This window comes from Tupaia chinensis, unplaced genomic scaffold (genome assembly GCF_000334495.1).
Source record: "Tupaia chinensis unplaced genomic scaffold, TupChi_1.0 Scaffold000014_1, whole genome shotgun sequence".
Lineage (NCBI taxonomy): Eukaryota > Metazoa > Chordata > Mammalia > Scandentia > Tupaiidae > Tupaia > Tupaia belangeri.
In genome coordinates this window covers 7,020,955-7,044,897 of record NW_006159444.1, presented here as the reverse complement: position 1 = coordinate 7,044,897, position 23,943 = coordinate 7,020,955, and the positions used below count along the sequence as shown (strand labels likewise).

Here is a 23,943-nt window from a genome sequence, read left to right as displayed (position 1 = left end):
TAAGGCTTGCCATGATTGTGCAGGGACAAGCAGACGAGCTACACAGTTCTCTCAGAAACACTGTTGTGTGGCAAATTGTACAATATTCCATGGAGAACAGGTGGCTGAGCAGTCTGCACACCCCAGTGAAACCGTTAGATACATATTTTATCGAAAAGCAGTTAAATTAAGAGTGTGGAAAAGGATTCTACCTGGGTACAAGGCAATTCGAAGATATACTGATTCAGGAAGAAGAAGAAAGTAAAGAACAGAAATGGTGGTGGGGATAGCAGGTGGCATGATGGTTAAGGCGCTGGACTCCCACATGGCTGACTGTAGTTCGAGTCTCGGACCTGGTGGCTTCCTTTCTCACTTTCTCTCTCTTTCTCTTTGTCTCTCTCTGGTGAGCATGCATGCCCTATAGCAAATTAAATATTACTACTAATAAACTAAATTAATAAATAATTTTTTTAAAAGAGGGTAGTGGAAGCTCCTGAGGAAGAGAAATTAGCTGTGACTTAGAGCAAGGCCTGGAAAGGGAAGTCAGTCCTTCCTCCAGGAAGGATGGGAGGGAAAGGTGGTGAGGGTGAGCAGGATGCAATGACAGACCGCATTTCTTCAGTTTGTGACATGAAAAATCCTAAATATCTCATAGTGTTGCTTATTTCTTGGTAGCTTTAGAGATAAATTCATACTTACAATTAGACTATTTCTGGATTAGCACTCTACAAACTTCTTTGTCCAAGTATCACCATCAATAAGATATTGGTAAACTCTTATCGCCAATGTATTTATAAATAACATGCAGACACTGTGCACTAACATGTTGTATGCCTTAGAAAATGCACCGAGAATTTTAAGATGAAAGATTATGAAAGGGCTGGCCCCATAGCACAGTGGTGAAGCACTGAGCATGGAAAAGTGGACCTCACCTGGTCAACCAGAGTTCAAGTCCTGACCCTGGCTGCTGGGAGAACATGCCAACATGTATGGAGATGGCCCAAAATTGTAACAAGATGGTGAATGGAGGAAAAAGAGATTGCAGTGTGGCCATGTCCCACTGAGAAGTGCTTACTCTCTATTTCTCTTTCTCTAATGAATGCATGTGCCCTCTGGCATTAAAAAATGAAAATATTTTAAAAGTTATTGAAAACCCAGGACCAGCAGGTGGCATGGTGGTTAAGGTACTAGATTCCCACATGGTTGACTGTGGTTCGAGTCCCAGATTCAGTGGCTTAAAACTTACGCTGTGCACATGTGTGTACATGCTCAAATACCGAGAAAAGACTCAAGGAGAAGGGATTGCAGCATGGCCATCTCTCGTGGGAGGTGATTTTTCACTTCTTTCTTCTGTCTCTGGTGAGCACACGCACCTTATGGCAAATGCAAAACAAAAACAAAACATTAAAAATTCGAGTTTTGCTGTCTTCTTTCCCACCCTCAGAAAGTCTTGAACATCTCTGGGATCCTATTTGGAGATGACTGATCTAGATCATATAGGAAGTGCTTGCTGAATTGCTACTTGTACAGACTACTTTTTTTTAGAGAGAGATTTTTGCTATAGGGCGTGTGCGCTCACCAGACAGAGACAGAGAGATAGAAAGTGAGAAATCACCCCCCAGGGAGGATGGCCATGCTGCAATCCCTTCTCCTCCATTTTCCTCTTGGGATTTTGGGCATGCACGCACACACATCCTGCATGAGTTTCAAGATACCAGGTCGAGGGACCAGCAGTTAGCATAATGGCTATGTCGCTAGACTCTCATGTAGTAGACCGTGGTTCGAGTCCTGGACCCAGTGGCTTAAACTCATGCCGGGTGCGTGTGCGTGTGCGTACCCAAGATCCTGAGAAGAGGATGGAGGAGAAGGGATTGCGGCGTGGCCGTCCCCCCTGGGGGGTGATTTCCTGCTTTCTGTCTCTCTGTCTCTCTCTGTCTGTCTGGTGAGCGCACGCGCCCTATAGCAAAAACCTCTCCAAAAAAAAAAAAAAAAGCCAAGTCGAGGACTCAGACCATGGTTGGCCATAGGAGAGTTCAGTGACGTAACCCTTACTCCATCTACTGGTCCCAAGACTTTTTTTGAACATGCAAAGATGGTCAGAATGTCAGTATATTCAAAATTGAACTGTTATTATCATGTAAGTAGGGGTACCTCCTGGTCCATTTCTACCTTGGTTACCATAAAAATCGTGTCATTAATCACAACATTAATAGAGGGTAGAGAAACACCTCTCTATCCCCGCCTCGGTTTTTAATGTCTCTGTGGTGTTTAATGAACTTTTTTCTTAAGATTTATTTATTTATTTCCATTCGTATTATTATTTTTTATTTTGACCAGACAGAGACAGAGAAAGAGAGAGAAAGGGAAAGTGAGAAAGCAAGCTACTAGGTCCGGGACTCGAACTGTGGTCGGCCATGTGGGAATCTAGCGTCTTTAACTACCACGCCACCTGCCAGCCCCACTGTTAAAATAACTTTAATTCATAGCATATTATTCCAATGTAACCAGTAAGTGAGCCCAGGGGGCAGTTAGCTCTACATGAGTTCCTGCTTCTTTCCTATCTAAAGGCACATGGACAAGTCCTTCACCAAAGCAGCCTTGCGATAATCACAAGGGGCCTGCATCACTCTCTGCAACTTCAAATACATTTTATTACCATCTTGGAGAAGGGCCAGAAATTTGCAATGGGCAATTCACCTTTGGAGCCTGGAAAGTGGACCTGAGTAAATGAACCAGGGCAAGCAAGAGGCTGGCGAGGCGGCAGCCATCTGCTCACATTAGCGCAGGCCCTGCCACCCTCCCAGGCACCTGGTTGTACAAAATCAATCCTTTCTAGTTTCTATGGTGATGACAATACCTCTACGTCATCTTCCCAAGAGCACTTTCCTCCTAGAATCAGCACTGACTCAGTCCCTGGCCAGGTGAGCCTCGAACCCTGGAAGAGAGGCTAAGCCCACAGTCCCATGCTGTGTGTGATCCACTGGAAGGAGTGCTGTGCTTCTGGTGGTCCAGGTACATGGCCAGATGCCCAGGTTCTTAGCAGTGTTTTCTCACTTAAAAAAAAAGTAACTTCTATTGGAACATTGCCATACTCATTCATCTATGTGTTTTCTTTTCTTTTTTCCTTATTAAAATTTTGCCAGAGGGTACATGCATCCACTCGAGAGAGACAGAGACAGAGAGGGAAGATGAGAAGGCACCCCCATGAGAAAAGGTCATGCTGAAATCCCTTCTCTGTTTCTCCCTTCTTTCAGGATTTTGGACATGCACAAATACGTACTAGTGTGTTTCCTGAAGCCACCAGGTCTGAGACTCGAACCAAGTGGTTGGCCATGTAGGGCCCAGCTTCCTTAAGCACCACACCACAGGCTGGCACCAGCACTGTTCTCCATAGCTGACCACTCCGCTGTGCGGCTGCAGTCCACCAGCAGGCTGGACAGACCCCTTGACTCACATCCTCATTGTGCCGGGCTGGGTGGCATGTGTGTGAAAGACAGGTGTGTGTGTGGTGGGAAGGGGAGATAGACACCTTGGCAGGGTCTTGTCACAACACAATCTGCCCTAACCCCTATCTTCCAGGCAGCAGGACCACAGGTGACGCACCTGCCCAGCATGTTTTGGGCCAACCCAGGATCCGATCCCAAGCTCATCTTTCATGTGACTCCAGCACTGTAGAGCAGTGCATTAACACTCACACCACCATGGCTAGGGTAACTCAAACTCTGACTGACCTCTCTCCTTTCCCTCTCCCTACCCAGGCCCTAGTAATTGCCATTCTGTTCCTCCTATGATCTGACAGTTTTAACTGTCCTCTTAACTGCACTATGAACAGATTCACCAAATCGACCACCTCCATTGAAACAAAATCCTCTCCTGCAAAAGCCAGATAACTGTGTTTTATGAGGGCAAGTCAAGAAAAGATGGTGCATCTATAGAGTCCAGTAGCTCACATGGGCTGGTCCCATCCCCCAAGTGCTCCCTCCAACCAGAACCAGCACTGTCAACTTATCCCAATACATAATGGAGCCTGCTTTTGTGAAATTTTTAGTTAAGGCTCTCATTCGACAACCACCGAAAATAAAATGGAAGACCCCTAGAAAGCATAGCCAGATATAAAATGCCAATCCACACCATCCTTCCAGAAACAGCCAGGAATAGGCTGGCTGGCTGTCGTGAATGCGAGGGAAGGACTTTCTTCTCACCTCCTGTGGAGTAGGCCGTGGGAAGCACTGTCACCGACACGTTGTCGGAGCTTCTCTGACCAGCTGTGTCAGTCACGGTCAGCTGGAAGGTGTACGTTCCCTCCTGGAGGTGGGACAGCTTCAGGGTTCCCGACTGAGGCACCTGCCACACAGATAGGATATGTCATATTTAGAGAGGAGAGCGGGGCATGGAGTCCAGCATCATACAGAGCTGACATCACTGTCTTTCTTGGACAGGCTTGACCTGTCCCTCCACTTTTGGCCCAAGGCTGTTGAACACTAAATCACACTATTCTGGCAGGTTGTCCCCTCCTTGCTTGTACTTTATCCTGCTTAATAATTACCCTGAACTCTTGATAAAGTATGAATTTCTGGGCCCCGTGGTCAGAGGCTGACTCAGTGGGTCTGGGGAGCTGGATCTGGGATTCCATACCTACCAAGTATACTCAGGTGATCCACTGATCACATTGGAAGAAACACTGGTGTTGTGGTTAAAACGCAGACTGGCATCCAACAGACCTGGGTTTGAATCCCAGCCCTGCCAGGCACAAGCAGTAGACCATATACAGTCACTTAACCTTTCTAAGCCTCAGTTTGTTTATCTATAAAATGGAAGTAACAATAGCACCTACCTTACCAGTGACGAATGAGATAACTCATGTAAAAGAATTTAACACAGGGGACCAGCAGCTTAAGGTGGTTGGATCCCACAAGGCTGACGGTGTGATACAAGTCTTAGACCAGGCAGCTTGGAAAACATGCTGGGCACATGTGCATATGTACCCCAAATCCCAAGAGAAGAATGGAGGAGAAGGAATTGCAGAGTGGCCATACTCCCTAGGGGGTGATTTCCCACTTTCTTTACCCCCTCTCCATCTCTCTCTCCCCGGAAAGTGCATATGCTCTCTAACAAAACTGAAAAAAAAAAAAAATTTAACACTGGGCTTTGTCCACCTAATTGCTCAAACATATCTACCATCTGTTTGTAGAGTCTCATCTCAAGCTAGATGGTGTTTCCCAGTTAGCTTTTATAGACTGCTCAGGAGACTGACTTTCACTCACTGAGACAGGGACAGGGCTGAGACTTCTGGTCATAGAATGGTCTACAGCTGTCTATTAGGTTCTGTCCAATAGCTTTAAACTGGAGAGCTGGCAAAGATGGACCTGTCCTTTATTGTTTATTTCAAAGAGATATTTGAACAGTTTTACTGCCAAGAGAGAAACAGAGAGAGCACCAGAGAGGGGTCACTTACATAAGAGCTAAAATACTAGCTTGCTGTGACCAACACAGCTGAATGCATGCTCTGAGCTGGGGATGGGGGCGGTGGCCGTGGATTAGAAAATAAACCTAAAAATAAACACACAGACACACAAGTAGAGGGGCCAGCAGGTAGCGTGGTGGTTAGGGGTGCTGGACTCCCACATGGATGACTGTGGCTTAAGTCCTGGACCTGGCAGCTTACTTTCTCACTTTCTCTCTCTCTCTCCTTCTCACTCTGTACCTCTCTGGTCAAATTAAAATAAATAAAGTTAAATAAAATAACTCTTTAAAAAAAAAGACACACAAGTATAGAAAAGTGGTGATCAGGTGATTCCGATTCCTTTGATGGAGGCAACTGAGGCCAGATCCGGTTCCAGATTTATTCTTTTAAAGAGCAGAAAAGGGGGAAAGGGGAAGTGGAATGTAAAGCCATTTGCTTTCAGATGTTGATCTGAAGATGCCATGTAGCTCTATGTAAGTTTTTTCTTATCTTCTCAGGCCTTTTCTGACTAAGAACTTGTGGCTTACTTTCACTGATACTGTTCTGTAGTTTGAAAAACAGAAACAACTAGCCTATTCATATGTTAATGGCATTGTTTAGCCTTACAAAATGATAGTCCGTAGAACCATGTTTCTGCATGCCTAGAGGTCACCATTGTGTTGGCTCAGATTGGTGGCTCTCTACAGAAAGCCATGAGACAATGAAGCTGGATGGAACATTACCCTGGGCCTGGGCCTGCGCCCTCTGCAAAGGTGAGTATGAGCGAGTCCCTGGGATTCTGGGCATCAAAACACAGTGTGCCAGCGTCAGAATTCAACCCTGCAGGCCTGGAGTTCATGCAGAGCCTCTTTCCAGCGCTGAGGCGGTAGGACAGAGCTTCCCCACGGAAGGACCAACCCCTCCACCTGGACTTTGGGCATTTACCCTCTTGCCTTCCCTGGCACCTCTTCTCTGATGAAGGAAACACTGGATCCAAATGCAGACCATAATAATTGCCTTCAGCATCCTGAGTACATTCAAGTTTAGATCTATTCTGATAAAATAGCCCTTTCCAGGCTCATCTTATTCATTTAGCTATCAAAAAAGTCTTTCTGCAAAATCGGATACTTAGTATACATAGCACTGTAAGAGGGATGCTTCCCCTTTGAGGACAGGAGGTTCTTCTAGACATTTTCTCACATTAACATGATGATGGAATAAGAATTTTTTTTTTGAGAGGTTTTTTTTGCTATAGGGCGTATGCGCTTGCCAGACAGACAGAGAGAGACATAGAGACAGAAAGCGGGAAATCACCTCCCAGGGGGGATGGTCATGCCACAATCCCTTCTCCTCCATTCTCCTCTCGGGATCTTGGGCATGCACGCACACGCGCCCGGTGTGAGTTTTAAGCCACCGGGTCCGGGACACGAACCGCGGTCGACTACGTGGGAGTCCAGTGACATAGCCATTACGCTAACTGCTGGTTCCGATGATGGAATAAGAATTTAAAGAATTTCACAAATATGTCTCAAGTTTCAGGATTAAAAAAATGCATATATATATATATATATATACACACACACACACACACACACACACATATATATACACACACACGTAGATATAACATACCCAGTTTATAACTTGGAGAGAGACATGATTTATCTTTAATATAATAAGGAGTTTCCTTTTTTTAAAAAAAAATATTTTTTCTTTTTAGTTTAGCAGGAAGAGAGAGAGTGAGGTAAAGTGAAAAATCACCCCTCTGGGGGTGACTATGCTTTCAATCCCTTCTCCTCCACTCTCTGCTCAAGATTTTGGGCACACATGCACTTGCACCCAGCCACAGGGTCTGGGATTTGAACTGCACAGTCAGCCATGTGGGATCCAGCCACCTTAACCACTATATTACCTGGCTAGCCCACAAGGAGCTTCTAATCTTTGCCTGAGAGCTCCCGTTCAGCAGCAACGAAACCTTTCATGGGTGGCCTCTGGCCAAATCAATGTGTGGTTTGGTTTTCTGACTCAACTCCATGTCTCTAACTAGAAACTGAGAGAGGCCAGGAGTACTTACTTGGAGATATATCTATATCTATATACACAGAATTTATCGATGCTTTATATATATATAAGCATATATAACATATATAAATTACAATTTATAATTATTTATATAATTATAAATTGTAATTTATATATATAAACTACATATTATAATTTATATATAATAAAATTTATATCTATAACACATATCTATAACATATATTATATTCACATATAGCTATATATTATTAACTATTGTTAGCTAAATGAATATTAAAAATACTGCGAATATTGTTAGCTAACGAATATTATGTGTGTATATATATTATGTGTGTATATATACATTATGTGTGTATATATATACATACACACATAATATTCATGTATATACTTACATATATGTATGTATATACATATGTATAAATATTCATTTAGCTAATAATAGCTAACAATATATAGCTATATATGAATATAATATACACACATGTACATATACACACACACGCTGAATCACATCTGCACATGTGTGCAGACATACACTTATCATTGTATATATTTAGGTACAAAATAAGTAACAACTATTTTTAAAAATTATGTACAGTAGGTAAGCAATTGGTTTTGATTTAATAATGAAGTTATTGGTGTAAATAATACCCATTTTTTAGTAAGCTTCCCTTACCGTGGTATTCTAAAATGTTTTTTTGAAGAGGTTTTTGCCTCTAAAGAGGTGCATGCACTCGCTGGAGACAGAGAGACAGAGACAGTGAGAGAGAAGGTGAGAAATCACTCCCCAGGGGGGGATGGCAATACTGCAATTCTTTTTTCTCCATTCTCCTCCCGGGATCTTGGGCAAGTACACACACATGCTCAGCATGGTTTTCAAGCCACCAGGTCTGGGACATGAGCCATGGTAGGCCATGTGGGAGTCCTGCAACGTAACCATTACACCAAGCTGGCCCTAAAATCATTGTTGTAAACTAAGTGTTTGTGTTGTGGTTTGGCTCATAGTGTGTGCCCCAAAGTTTCATGTTTTAGAATTTGGATTTAGTGGGACATGTCCCACACATGCCTGATCTCTCCATTTTTTCCCCAAATTTCCTTTCCTACGTTCTCCCCCCGCCCCACTTTTTCTACTTTGGCTCTAGTATCCATAACAATTTTTAATGCTTGTATGTCCTCCAGTCTTTCAGTCTCTGCCAAAGATGCTGGCAGTCAGTATATGTTATGTGGAGATATACAATGTCTCTCTTTCATAGCCTGACTTGCTTCACTCAGCAACAAATCTTCCATATTCATCCACTTTCTATCCAATTCCAGGGTCTAGTTGTTTTTTAATGGCTGAATAGTATTCCATGGAGTATATGTGCCACACTTTCAATTCATTTACCCGTTTGTGGACATTTGGGTTGGTTCCACAAAAGGATAAAAATATGATGGATAACACTCAAAGTTCAACATGAATTATGTTGTAGACGAATACCAAAAGGAAGAGATGAAAGAAGGAGAAACGGAAGGTCCTGCTCTCAGATTCAATAAATCAATGACACAAACACACGACAGTGGAGGCTGTCATGGCAGCTCATGTAGAAAGACGAAGCTGCTTGGGCCAGCGGGTGGTGCAGTGGTGAAGGCGGCTAGATCCCACATGGGCAACTGTGTGGTTTGAATCCCACAGTTGGAGGCTTAAAAATCCTAGGTGTATGTGCATACATGCCCAAAATTCTCAAAGGAGAAATGGAGGAGAAGGGTTTACAACATGATCATCCTCCATGGAGGATGCTTTCTCACTCTCTCTCTTTCTCTCTCTCTGTCTCTCATGCAGGTATGTGTGCCCTCTGGAAAAAATTTACAAATGAAATGGAAAAGACAAGAAAGATGAAGTGGCATGTAGGTGACGGAGCTAACAGAAAACTCAGCATGAACCTAGTCTGTGGTGCAGCTACTAAAATAGTTGGTGTAAGTCAGGCTTTACTATAGAAGTAGAGACAAGGCCTAGATCACGGGAGGTAAAGGCTGCATCAGGAAGAACCACAGCTTAAATGTGGGGTTCAATTTCGGGTGATGAGTCGTAAGAAGGGGATGGGTTCATCTGAGAAAATCCAGAGAGGGCTGGATGGTGGCCTGTCTGCAAATCAATCCACATGGGGAATGCCTGGAAGAACTGGGGGAACTGAGTCTGAGAAGAGCGAACCAAGTGGCGATGCTCCTTTAAATCCCCTTTTACACAGACTAAAAAGAAGTGTTCAGGACTTTTCCAAAGGGAAGCCTGGCACCAATGCATAGAAGCCCCGGGGAGACGCATTCTGTTTGCCTAATCATTAGAATCCATTAACAATGTCACAGGGCATGTAAAATGGCAAGCTTTTGTCATCCATCTTATTTATCATCCTTTTTGTTTCAGGCAGAGAGCCCTGGAGGGGATGTTGTCGGAAGGGCCCTTGAACAATAAATTAAATAGGTGCTTCCCCTCTCCGCCTCTTTCTGTACTTCCTCTATCTAACTGACAGGCTTTGGATGAAGTTTACCTGCCTAATCCAGAAATGTTTCTACCTTGTAAGGATCCTGACAGGGCAAATAAAAAGCCGCTTGTCTCCTGACTCAAGGCTCCCTGTGTGTAGACACTAGACAAGCATCTCACTTCCATCTGCAGCAGTTTTGGCCCCGCTGAACAATGGAAGCACTGGGTAGGAAGACTCTCTGCTGCCCTTCCGTGTGATCTCCGTGGAGAGCCAGCCTAACTGCAGGAGGAGGTTTACTTCGGGATCACGCGAAGAACGAGACCACCCTACTATCATTTTCCTCTGTATTTTTCAACCTTTCTATGTTGATTTTGAATAAGAAAAAGAAGAAATAAAGCTTTTAAAAGGTAATCTGGGGGGTTAGCAGGTGACATAGCAGTTAAGGTGCTGGACTCCTGCATGGCCAACCACGGTTCGAGTCCTGGACCTGGCGGGTTGAAAAATCACACCAGGTACATGTGCATGTGTGCCCAAATGCCCAAGACAAGAGAATGGAGAAGAATTGTGCCATGACTATCCCCACTGACCGGGGGAGGGGGGTGAGTTCTCACTTTCCCTCTCTCTGTGTATCTCTGTCTCTGTCTCTCTCTCTGATGACCTCACTCGCCCTATGACAAAAATCTAAAAAAAAAGTAATCTGTTATGAAAACAAAGCAAGCGTTGTTTCCTACGAAGTGTTTTTATATTCTGGAGAAGGAAATGCAGAAATAATAAGGGTAAACTTCAAAACAAATGAATAAATCACTGTTTCCTCATTTATAGAATAAACCACTTTTCGGACAATTTTATACCTTCCCCATTTTATGGGTTTCAGGCAGAGAGCCCTGGAGGGGATGTTGTCGGAAGGGCCCTTGAACAATAAATTAAATAGGTGCTTCCCCTCTCCGCCTCTTTCTGTACTTCCTCTATCTAACTGACAGGCTTTGGATGAAGTTTACCTGCCTAATCCAGAAATGTTTCTACCTTGTAAGGATCCTGACAGGGCAAATAAAAAGCCGCTTGTCTCCTGACTCAAGGCTCCCTGTGTGTAGACACTAGACAAGCATCTCACTTCCATCTGCAGCAGTTTTGGCCCCGCTGAACAATGGAAGCACTGGGTAGGAAGACTCTCTGCTGCCCTTCCGTGTGATCTCCGTGGAGAGCCAGCCTAACTGCAGGAGGAGGTTTACTTCGGGATCACGCGAAGAACGAGACCACCCTACTATCATTTTCCTCTGTATTTTTCAACCTTTCTATGTTGATTTTGAATAAGAAAAAGAAGAAATAAAGCTTTTAAAAGGTAATCTGGGGGGTTAGCAGGTGACATAGCAGTTAAGGTGCTGGACTCCTGCATGGCCAACCACGGTTCGAGTCCTGGACCTGGCGGGTTGAAAAATCACACCAGGTACATGTGCATGTGTGCCCAAATGCCCAAGACAAGAGAATGGAGAAGAATTGTGCCATGACTATCCCCACTGACCGGGGGAGGGGGGTGAGTTCTCACTTTCCCTCTCTCTGTGTATCTCTGTCTCTGTCTCTCTCTCTGATGACCTCACTCGCCCTATGACAAAAATCTAAAAAAAAAGTAATCTGTTATGAAAACAAAGCAAGCGTTGTTTCCTACGAAGTGTTTTTATATTCTGGAGAAGGAAATGCAGAAATAATAAGGGTAAACTTCAAAACAAATGAATAAATCACTGTTTCCTCATTTATAGAATAAACCACTTTTCGGACAATTTTATACCTTCCCCATTTTATGGTGCCTCTGCTAGCTTACCAACATTTGGGAATGTAAATGCAAGGCCTTTGCAAAAGGCCACGTCACTGAAACAGCAGTTCTGTTAGGATTAGCATGAATTACCTTCATGTGCACTGACATGTCACCCTGCAGCAGCGTCCACTCGTACTGGACGATGGCGTGGTCATCGGTGCTCTCGCGGCCGTCCAGAGTCACCTCGTCTGTGGGCAGGTGCAAAACCACATCCTGGCCAGCTTTGCTAACAGGAGCCTCATCCTTTTCTGCAAAAGAAAATAAATAATTCATGAGAAAGATGATTCCCTATTTACTTTCTAATGTATGAACAGAGGCATTTTGTTTGTTGAACAGATGTGATCCAACAAAGAACTGTTAAGAGAATGTATACTAACTGGAAATTATTTTCCTATTGATTTTTATTGTCTTCTCTTTTTGTAAGAAACAACAAAATACTGCTGCCATAGATCATGAACATGGAATTTAGGTATAACACTTAGAAGAGGAAGCATGCTGGTCATTTGCAGAAACTACAACAAAGTTGTGGTACAAGAGTGTACCAGAGCTGCCAACATGTGGTTTTATTGTCTAGGGTGAATTTTTCACTGTATTTAGAAATTACACAAGCTTAACATTCTAACATGTAAATGATTTTTTTTTTTGAGAGAGATTTTTGCTACGGGGTGCATGCACTTGCCAAAGAGACAAAGAGACAGAAATAAGAAATCACCCCCCAGGGGGGATGGTCACACTGCAATCCCTTCTCTTCCATTCTCCTCTCGGGATTTTGGGTACTTATGCACACACTCCTGGAGTGAGTTTAAGCTGCTAGGTCTGGGACTTGAACCGCAGCCGACCATGTAGAAGTCCAGCGATGTCATCACTATGCCATCTGCTGGAACTACAGGTAAATACATTTTTTTTTAATTTCTTTTTTTTTCTTTTATTGTTGCAGTTTTGCGGTAGGGTGTGCACGTTCTCCAGAGAGATGGAGACAGGTAGAGAGAAAGAGTGAGAAAGCACCTCCTGGGGGAGGATGGCCATGCAACAATTCCTTCTCCTCCATTTTCCTCTCAGGATTTAGGGCACTCACGCACATGTGCCCAGTGTGTTTTCAAGCCGCTGGGTCTGGGATGTGAACTGCACAGTTGGCCAAGTGAGATACAGCTGTCTTAACCACCATGTCACTAGCTGGTCCTAAGAAAAGATTCTTGAGGGTCAGTCAGTGGTGCAGTGGTTAAGGCAGCTGTGTAGTTCAATTCCTAGACCCTGTGGCTTGAAAAACACGCCAGGCACATGTGTGCGTGTGCACAAAATCCTGAGAGGAGAATGGAGAAGAAGGATTGCAGTGTGACCGCTCCTGTGGGGGAGTGCTTTCTCACTTTCCCTCTCTTTCTCCCTCTCTGTCTCTCTCCCTGTCTCTCTCCAATAAGTGCAAGTGCCCTATAGAAAAATAAAAAAGATTTTTGAAACTCAACAATACCAAATTTACCTCTAAGACAGATTTTGTTTTCCTTACTCTAAAGTTTTTAAGATAGGAATGATATGTACTCAAAGGATGGGAAATACTTTAGACAGGGCAAGTTCTTGCATCCATATGAAATAAAGCCCTCATAGAAATGTTCTGAATTCAATATTTCATCTAGGAAAATAAAAGAGGTTTAGAGTTTACAGTAACGAGTTCTTGTAACAGAAGTTAGCACGCTGAGTTCTGCTGAGTTCTATTGAGATGCCCACAATAGCAGAATAAGTACACATTTCCCTTTGATCTAGCACGACACTAAATAATTTAAGGTAATTGTGTTCACTTTCGTACTAGGTTCCTGACAGCTGCTTCAGTGACAGCTGACAGGAGGAGGTACATGAAGAACAAATTTCTCAGTTCTAAGGGCATAGTCATGAATATTTTAATTGATTTAAGTTACCTGTTGGTCAATTTAGCCCAATACATACTCTTTTTTTCTGTCCCCCCTTCCCCCCTGTGTACTCATCAGAGAGTCAGAGGGGGAAAGTGAGACATCATCCCCTGGAGGATGACCACACCGCAATCCTTTCTCTCTTCCATTCTCCTCCTGGGATTTTTGGAGCCCCCACACGCACCCGCTGCGATTTTCAAGCCTCCAGATTTGGGACTCAAACCACAGTTGGACATATGGGAGTCCAACATCTTAACCACTAAGCCACCTGCTTGTTTCCATGTATTTTAAAGAAGCAGCAATATAACTGGGGGAAGAAATCCTATAAGCTCTTGCAATACATCCTTTCTGGCATTCACTACTCCTCATTCCTCAGGGAAGTTCTGGTCCACAGGCTGCCAGGACTGGCTCCTCTTTCCTGACCTGTCATTGCTAAGGCACTGGATCTGCCTCTGCTTTCTCAGTCCTTGGGCCTCCCCACAGAAGTCGAAATTGCTATCTAAGCCAACTCCTAAGGGCCAAGCCAGGAGTCCCAGGGCCTGATGTTTGGGGCTTCCTGCAGGCCTGTCGACAGAGTCCTGTTCTGCCTTTTCCAGACCTGAGCAAAGATGCAGCACCTGCGGTCTGGAATCTACTTCTCCCAGCTGAGGGGAGACGGGAGGTCTGACAGGCCCTCTTACATCCAGTGTTGGCCTTCCCTGTGGTTCTGAAAGGTTCATTGTTTCCACCAGCGGTTTAAGACTTTGCAATTTATAACTTTATAATGGAAAGTATCTTATAATTCTGCAGTTATACATTAAAGTTTTCAGTTATTTGAATTAAAATTTTTAAAATTTTTTTTATTTATTGTAGTTTTTCTTTTTTATTTTTCTTTTATTTATTTTTACATTTCCTCATTTATTTTACATATCAAAAAATTTTGCTCATACTCCAAAGTTCTTGATAGTTAATAGATAAACCTTGTAAAATTTAAAAAAAGAATTTTAAAGACAACTTTCAAAATATTTGTTATAATTTTGTTTGTGACGCTATAATAACAGAGACAGTATGGTTTTAAACATTTTTGTAAAAATACTTACATGTCAACTGCTCAAACTGTTGAAAAGCAAACACCCAGCACATAATTCCCATGAACCTTCCCAACTCATCTCTGCCTACCGTGTATTCTGTGGCTGACCATCTGCTAGCAAAGATCAGTCTCTTTCACTTCCTTCAAAGTCCTCCTCAAAATAATCCTCTGGTTGTGGCTGCTCTTTTGCAATCTCTACTTATTACAATGCTGGATGGAAAAGTCCAGATTATTTCATGGTATGAATTCTTTCATATGGCTTCTCTAATGCTCTCTGCCAGGCAGAACTGTTTATGGTGCCAGGCCATCTTTCTAAGAACCTCTGTTGGCTTTCTTGAGATCCACCTTAGTTCCAGAGCTTTCTGGTCATATCTGCAGATACAACATTCCAGTCAAAGCCATGGCAATAACGAGTATTTCCAATTTCTGAGGCAAGGCAACTGGTATTCAACTTATGCAAATAACTATTCCGCCACAAAATAAGAATACTCATAAATATTTTCCAATTGCAGAGGGATCAGGTAGGGAGAAAAGTTTATGTTTTAATTAAAAAAACAAACAAAAAAACACGTTAACAGATGTTAAAACCTATCAACAGCTTAAAAGAAAGTGAAATCCTTAAAGCTGGAAAACAATCCATAGAAGAAAATCAGTACTGTTTTAGTCAAAAGTCATAAAATTCTGTTTTAACAGTCCAGTCTCATGTACTTAATCTCTCTTCTGTTGAATTTGCAGTGTTAGGGTGGTTCAATATTTCCGTTTAAATTCTGGAAGTTAACATTCAACATTATTCTTGATATTCCTAAACCTGCCCCTACCATTAAGTTGGTCATTTTCTTGACTGCTTTTTGTTCTCTTATTTCTGTCTGTCTGTCTTTTGTTATCCTGGTATAGCATTACCTTCAGAACTTCTTGAAGAGCTGGTCTAGTGTTGGTAAATTCTTTCAGCTTTTGTTTATCTGAGACTGTTTTTCACTTTTCCTTCCCACATGAAGAATAATCTTGCTGTGTATAGTATTCTTGGTTGAAATTGTTTTTCATTTAACACTTTGGATATATTTTCCCATTCTTTCCTTGCTTGAATTGTTTCCGACGAGGTCTGATAGCTGATGGGATAACCTTTGTAAGTAACCTGATGTTTCTTTTTTGCCAATTGTAGTATCTTGTCTTTGTTCGTGTTTTTGGCCAATCTGGCTATGATATGCCTTAGAGAAGATCTTACTGGGTTGATTCTATAAGGGGTCCTTTATATTTCTTGGGTCTGGATATTTGAATGCCTCTCTAGGTTTGCAAAGTTTTCTTCCAGGATTTAATGGAATAGATTATCAATGCCCTTATTAGTTTCTTCACTTTCTGGGATACCAATGTTTGGGTGTTAATGGTATCTAGTATTTCTCATATATTATGCTCATTTTTTGAGTTACTTTCTCAGTCTTTTTGGTGATTTTTTTCTAGGTCAGAGGTTTTGTTTTCAACATCCAAAATTTGATCTTCTGCATGGTCTAATCTGCTTTTAATACTTTCAAGGGGGGGTTTGATTTTCTGTATTACAGCTTTCATCTGTTACAGCTCCATTTGATTCTTTTTTATGGTCCATATTTCTTCTGTCAAATTGTGGAAGAACTTCATCTCCTGAAACTCCTTGTCTTTTTTCTCTTGTATCTTCTGGAGTTCATTATCTCTCATCTCTTGCATCTTGTTTAGTTTTGTCACTATGAATATTCTGAATTTTCTTTATTAGATATTTCCACAAGTTCCATTGTACTGTCTGTGGATGATGAAGGGTTGTTCTTTTCCCTGGGGGGGAGAGATATTTTCTTGGTTTCTTATATTTCTTGTGCTTCTGTGGTGGTTTCTGGTCATCTGATGAATTATATGTTCCTTCCTAACTTCTTGAAGTTAATTCTGAGTGGTCAGAGGTGTGTGGGAGAAGGTGGTCTACAATCTCTCTGCAGTTTCATTTCCCTGATGCTTATCAAGCAACTTGTGCTTTTGACTTTGGAACTGAATATTACAAAGACCTCACAGCTTCTAGGGAATAGGTGCACCTGGGCTGAGCTGTGGGGTTTCAACTGAGAGTTCAGAGGCATGTGGGAGGAGATGATCCTTGCTCTCTCTGCAGTTCCACATTATCCCAAAATGTAAATTATTGAAAGCGCTGACAATACCAAGGCAGAAGAGGAGGGGAGGCATGGGAGGTCAGCGGGGTCACGAGCACAGAGGTTAACCCATGGGCTACCACAAGATGAGGTCATGATTACGTGGTCCATGGGGATCACCTTGCAGTGCTCACACTCCATCACCACCAGTCACTGCCTGTTCTCATCCCATCTGTGCCCCGGGGCTCTTCTCCATCCTAGCCACCTTCCCTGGTATCATGATTGTGGTTGCCCTTTTCCTGGGGCTCAATCTTGGGACCCTGGGGGTGGGCTGAGGCCTGGTCCCAGTGGATGCAATGGACAGGCTTCTCCAGCTGGGATTCCCTCAGCCAGCAGCTCCACAACCCACACAAAACCAGAGGGGATGATGTGGTGGGCTCTGGGGATCCCAGTCCACTCCCGAAGGCGTTCAGGTACACCTCGTCCACGCTGTCTGAGCTACTCTCACAGCTCTCCATCTTCAAGTACTGCTGAATCACGGCAAACTACAGGCCCTTGGTGGCCTCCAGGTCATCAGGGTCATCCCTTACACGCTTGCACATGGCATAAGTTGAACATGCCCGCACTGTTCTGATTTTCAGCACTGACTGGTGTATGCCGGAATTCCTGTGTCAGGTTATAGACCTCATTGTAAAACTCACTGAACGCCTCAACCACATCTTTGGGGAGCCTACGGCCATGGTTGGTACGGTGCAGACCACACCATTCTTGGGAGTAGAAGCAGACGAGGCCCAGCTGCGCTCTTCTAGCAGAAACTTCTCCATGCTTCAACTAGATAACAGACGGGATTCCCATGGGAGCCATGGATCCAGGTGGCTACTAGCTCAAAGGTGGTATGTCCGAGTTTCACACTCTGTACATGGCCTCTAATGTGGCTGGATGCCTCCAGCACAATGACATCTGTGAAGCTCTGCTCCAGAAGTGCTTTGGCTATAGCCAAACCAGCCACACCGGTGCCAATCACCAACTTACAAGGCTGTTCCCTTCTCCACAGGCCACGACTGAGAGGGTCATCAGCACTGTCACCTGGATTCACAACTTTGCCTACTGTCTGCACTTGTCTCCTAGGAACCTTTCCCTGCTGAGCCCAGGAAGTGAGTATTCGGCGAGCCGCGCTCCAGCTTCAGCTGCTTCCTCCACCTCCACCTCCCCTCCTCTGCCAGCAGCATGGCTTCCTCCTCTAGCTGATGGTGGGACTGTAAGGGCAGGAGCCAGCCCTATTTACTGTAACTTTTCAAGCAGCTTAGTTAGGGACTCAACCACAGTTGGCCATGTGGGAATCCAGTGCCTTGACCACCGTGCCACTTGCTGGCCTCTATAACGTATTTCAAAATACTATTTTTAAATAGGCAAACCGAATATGCCTATATGATATAAAGAGCAATGAAAACAAATGATACACACATACACACACACATATATATATATATTATTATTTTTTTGCAGCTATGCTCACTAGAGACAGAGAAAAAGGGAATGTGGGAAAACACCTCCTAGCCCCCCCTACACTGAGAGATGGCCACACCACAGTCCCTTTTCTTCCATTCTACTCGTGGGATTTTGGGCATGTATGCACACATGATTGGCGTATTTTTCAAGTCAGGCCTGGGGCTCAAATTATGCAGTTAGCCATGTGAGCTCCAGTCACCTTAATGACTATACCACTGGCTGGTCCACAAATTTTATATGTGTGTGTGTGTATATATATATACACACACACACACACACACACACACACACACACACACACACACACACACATATATATATATATATATATTTCCTTTTTCAGTTTTTGCTATAGTGTGCATGCACTCACCAGACAGAGACAGGGGGAGGGGGGAGTGAGCAATCCATCCCAGGGGGAATGACCATGCCACAATCTCTTCTCCACTCTCCTCTCAGGATTTTGGGTACATGCATGTACACACATCTGTTGTTATTTTCAAGCCACAGAGCTGGCCTTGAGGGATTCCAGTGCCTTAACCTCCACATCACCTAACTGGCCCCTCACAAGTGATAATTTTTTAAAATCGGCAGAGATTTAAGATGAGAGAATATCTCACATATTATAAAATGAATTAATCCTGCTTCTCCTGGAAGAAAAATATGTTTTAGTAATTTACTTTTATGTAGGTGAACTTTAAGAAATGATTTATGGGAGGGGGCAGCAGGTGGTGTGCTGGACTCCCAACATGGCTGATCATGGTTTGCACCCGGAACCTGGTGGCTTGCTTTCTCACTTTTCCTCTTTCTCTCTCTCCTCTGTCTGGTAAGTGCATGTGCCATATCACAAATTAAATAATAATAATAAGTAAAATTAAATAAATAATTCAATAAAAAAGTTGTGATTCATGAACCTAGTAAAATCCTTATTACCTTAGCTCTGGCAGGTGGCATGGTGGTTAAGAAACTAGGTTCCCACATGGCCAACTGCAGTTCAAGGCCCAGACCAGGCAGCTTGCTTTCTCACTTTCTCTCTCTCTCTTTCTCTCTGGTAAGTATGTGTGCCCTATAGCCAATTAAAGAATAGTAAAATTAAATTAAACAATTTTGTATCTTATAAATTGATTTGAAATAACAAAGAGAATCTTTCCTCTGAAATTGAAGTTCAGGCCAACTATGCTATAAATGTATTTTAAAAGAAACCAGATCTTATCTATCCAGAAAGAGCCCTTAATAAACAAATGGCGACAGGAAGAGAGATGGGGTGTGCTACTATTTTAAAATGTTTTACTTGCTAATGAAGAACAAGACACATGTAATTTGAATTTTAGTCATAAAGATGTCATAGATGTATGTTAAGTACCATGGAAACCTTACTTTACTTTTAAAAACTAAACACATTTGGTAAGCCCTACAGAGGTGACATAAGACTCATGCCAATTTAGATAGAGCCTATCAATGTGCATTTTAATTAATTAATTAAAATAGCTACAGGGTATGTGCACTCACCAGAGGGGGTATGGGAGAGTTATCGCCTCCCAGGGAGGGGGATGACCACCACACCTCAATCCCTTCTCTCCCATTCTCCTCTCTGGATTTTGGGCATGCCCACACACATGCAGGCACATACATCCAGTCCGTGTTTTCCAAGCCACCAGGCCCAAGACTCAAACCATACAGTCAGCCATGGAATCCAGCTGCCTTAAATGCCACACCACCTGGCTGGTCCTCAATGTGCATTTTATACAGAGAAGAATAATACCGTTGACAAGCCTCATCCACAATCCACAGCAGAGAACCAGAGCCTTGGTGACAAGGAAGACATTCTAGAATCAAGATCTGTGCTGTGTGGGCTGACATAACCCAGGCTGGGATGTGGAAGTGGGCCCCGACCGAGGGAAGAGGTTCAACTGCATGGTCAAAAGGCACTATTCATCTTTCAACTGCAACACTTTAGGAAAATAAATTATACCACTTCAATATGGTTATCGTTGTTGGTATGTGCCAACCGGATCTTTTTCCATGTAATATCGACTACAATGATAATAGCTGCCATTTATCAGATGACTTCTTTTTTTTTTTTTTTTTTTGAGAGGTTTTTCACTACAGGGTGCTTGCGCTTGCCAGAGACAGAGAGACAGAGAGCGAGAAATCACCCCCCAGGGGGGATGGCCACACCACAACCCCTTCTCCTCCATTCTCCTCTTAGGATCTTGGGCATGCACGCACAAGCACCTGGCGTGAGTTTAAGCCACCGGGTCTGAGACTCGAACTGCGGTTGACTACGTGAGAGTTCAGCGACATAGCCATTACGCTAACTGCTGGTCCTTCAGATGACTTCTTTGTGCCGGGCACCTTGATGAGTCCTTTACAGGTGTATGCTCACATCACTTTCCCATGTCTCTGAGACAGGTATTGTCTGCATAATGTGCTGAAGAAACTAGGCTTAGAGAGGCGAAGTTAGTTGCTTAAGTTCACACAACTGACACCTTTATCAGCTCCTGTGTCCGCTGCAAGGTTTCTAACTCAGAGGCTCTGCCCTTCCACTATGCTTTGAGGAACCCTAAGTGTATTTCAGGTGCAGCAAATATTCTACATCTTGAATTTACTGTTTACTTACTGATATACTCAACCTATTAATACTTATTAATAACTCCCAGTACTGCCCATATGATTATATAAACTTCACAACTGCCATTTTAATTTCCTGCCCCTACCATGGCTAATTTACTTCATTATCAATGTTTTTCACCATTATAAATAATGCCATAATAAACACTTCCTCTTTTTAAATCATTATTTTAATTTATTTGTTATTATTATTTTTTAAGATTTGACCAGGGAAAAAGAGAGAGAGGGAAAGTGAGAAAGTGAGCTGTCAAGTCTGGACCTTGAACGCTGGTCTACCATGTGGGAGTCCAACGCCTTAACCACCACAATACCTGCTGGGCCCTCTTTTTGTTGTTGTTTTTGTGCCATAGGGTACATGCACTTGCTGGGCTGAGAAAATAAGAAATTGCACCCTCCTCAGGGGGGTTCTCTTTATATACGAAACAACAAAACACTGCAGCTGTATATTATGAATATGGAACTTAGGTATGACACCTGAAGAGCGAGCACGGACTGTTGTTTGGAACACCAAAGAGAGAAGATAAATATATGAGAAAGTAAGGACCTTGGAGGAAGAGATTGGTCAAGTGATTGTGGCAGGCTTAGCTTTGAACAGGAAGGTCAACTTTTGCTCTTGGAGATGGGGAAAGGCTGGTGGAGGGATGGAGGGGTAGTTCTGCAAAGGTGGGAGGGGCAGAATTCTGAGAATAGATTTGTTTTTTCCGCATAGGGAAGGTGCCAGCTTCCTAAACCTTTCAGAGGTACTGGGTTTCAGGCTGGGCATCCAGCACAACGCTAAGGTTCTGGCCCTTGAGCCTTGGAGGGTATACTCTCAGCTCCTCCAGGATCCTAACAGCTCTGGCTCCCACCTCTCCATTCCCTCCTGCGGCTCTTCGCTTTCATCATGAAGACAGATTGCAGGAACCAGCACCCCCACTCATTCCTGCATTCCCCCCACCTTCCCTGTTTCCATCTGGTCAGCCCCAACCTTCCCGGTGCTGCTGGAGAAAGCACAGGAAGGCTTCCTAACTCTGCTGCACTACCCACATGCTGTGTGACTCCGGGCAAGCTGCTCTCTGGCCAGCCTCTGCCTCCCCTGGCGATTATAAGAGAACTACATCTTTGGGCTGTTGTGAGAAAGAGGTGCTGTGTGTGAAGAGCACAGGACAGCGGCCAATACCAAACACAATAAATGACGGCAACACACCGGGCAGTGCTCTGCTATCAAAGTGGGCCATCCCATCCCACCTGGCCCCTGCCATTTCTTCACAATCGTTTATTCACTTCAGATGGACTCAGTTACAACTCCTCTCCAAAAGCTCTTCTAAACCGTTTGCATGCCTCTGCCCTCTGACTCCCCTTGCTCACAAGATTCAAGGAAAAAAAGAAAGAAACAATTCAAGAAGGAAAAACTGGGCAGTCTCAGAAGCATTTGGGCAGGGGAATCGCAGGACAAGGAGGACAACGCTTCCTCTCTATGCTGAGCAGAACGAGGGAGCCCCTGAGCCTGTGCTTCTGGGACTGATGAAGCTCTCTGAGTCGCCTATTTTCACCCCTGAACATCTGCAAAAAGGGACTCCTAAGAAAGGGAAGGGCAAAGTAGAAGGAAAGCAATTGAGGAACTTCTACCAGTAAACTAAACGCTGTTTTTTAAAACTATTCCCTCATGCGACAGCAGATGACATAGTGGCCAGGTCGCTGGACTCCCACATAGTGGACCACAGTTGGAGTCCTAGACCCTGTGACTTGAAACTCACTCCAGAACGTGTGCATGCATGCCCACGATCCCGGGAGGAGAATGGCTGACAGATTTGGGTCCCTGTTCAGGCAGAGAGAGAGCCGTGTGTGTGACAGACACGGGGCAGGACTGGGCAGGGCAGGGCTCAGGGTGCAGATGGGGTCCTGTGAAACTGCTTCTCTCCATTACGTCAGAGAGGAAACTAAGGGGCCCTTCCCAGCCTGTATCTCAAGGAGAGAGTGAGGACCTTTTGAGGTCTGCTCCTCTGACCAGGGTACTGAGCCTCAGCTCAGGTGGAGGTGGGGAGGAAAGCAGGGAGGGATCCAGATTTCCAGACCCTTCTCAGTGGAGTCACAGGTTATTAACAATCCGGATTTCTAAAGTGGCAACGCAACCCCTCCCCATCTCGCTAGTGACAGATAATCCCTGCTATAAACCAAACAGCCACGGGGCCTGCTATAAACCAAACAGCCACGGAGTGTGATGAAACACACTGAGTCTGACTACCAACGGTGACCAGGGTTTCAGGCCCTCGGTGACGTTAATCCCCATCTGCTACAATTTTTGTGTGTCCTGAATATGCCTCAATTCTCATTCCAAGCATCTGCAGAAAGTAAAAATCATACAATTAGCATTATTTTAACTCCTCTTAAAAGAGACATGCCTTAAAAACTCTTATTTTCAACTAAAATCAAGCCTCTTCTTTTCGGCCTTTATAACAAGGCACAGTAGTTTTCCTTCCCGTTTTTTAGCTGCCGAAGAAAGACAAAATTAAAAGAGCCACGAGAGTCACGCTAAGAAACCGGTGGGCGACGGGAGCAATTTGGCATCTAATTATATGTTCTTGCAATTACTTGACACAAACCATGCCTTTTTAAACCCATGAGACTAAAATACACTTAAACAACAACAGCAACAAAAACGCTGAGCTTCTCTCTCTTCCTTTAAATCGAGTTTCCGTGACTCCTTAGCTCCGTCTGCCTTTCCAAGCCTAGGAGAATCCCAGGAGCAGTTCCCCGTGCCTGCGTCTGCCAATCTACTCTAAAACGGAGAAATCAAAGCCGCTCCTCTGGGTGTCGGGGGCTAAATATCGCCTGGAACACTGTGTTTTGTTTCTAACTTAGAGAAGGGCGGGGAGGGGACAGCGGTCCTGCCCAGGCAAGGCTCCCAGAGGTTTGGAAAATAACAGGCGCTCGGCAGGCGCACGGACAGCCGGACCTTCCGTGGCGCGCTTACCCAGGCGGGGCGAGGCCCGGGCGGTGTCCGCGGCGGCTGCGGCCTCGGGGCGG

The 23,943-nt window shown here is 44.0% G+C and overlaps 1 protein-coding gene and 1 pseudogene across 1 annotated transcript in view; both read right to left on the bottom strand.

Moving 5' to 3' along the window:
• Positions 1-23,943, bottom strand: part of LRP11 (LDL receptor related protein 11) — a gene marked incomplete at its 5' end in the record, with an annotated part of 44,287 nt that extends 20,344 nt beyond the window's left edge. Inside the window, 3 exon segments of the mRNA XM_006140040.2 lie at positions 4,182-4,323; positions 11,825-11,982; positions 23,891-23,943. Of these exon segments, the coding sequence (XP_006140102.2) occupies positions 4,182-4,323; positions 11,825-11,982; positions 23,891-23,943 (353 nt within the window).
• Positions 13,998-23,206, bottom strand: LOC102478348 (spermine oxidase pseudogene; annotated as a pseudogene).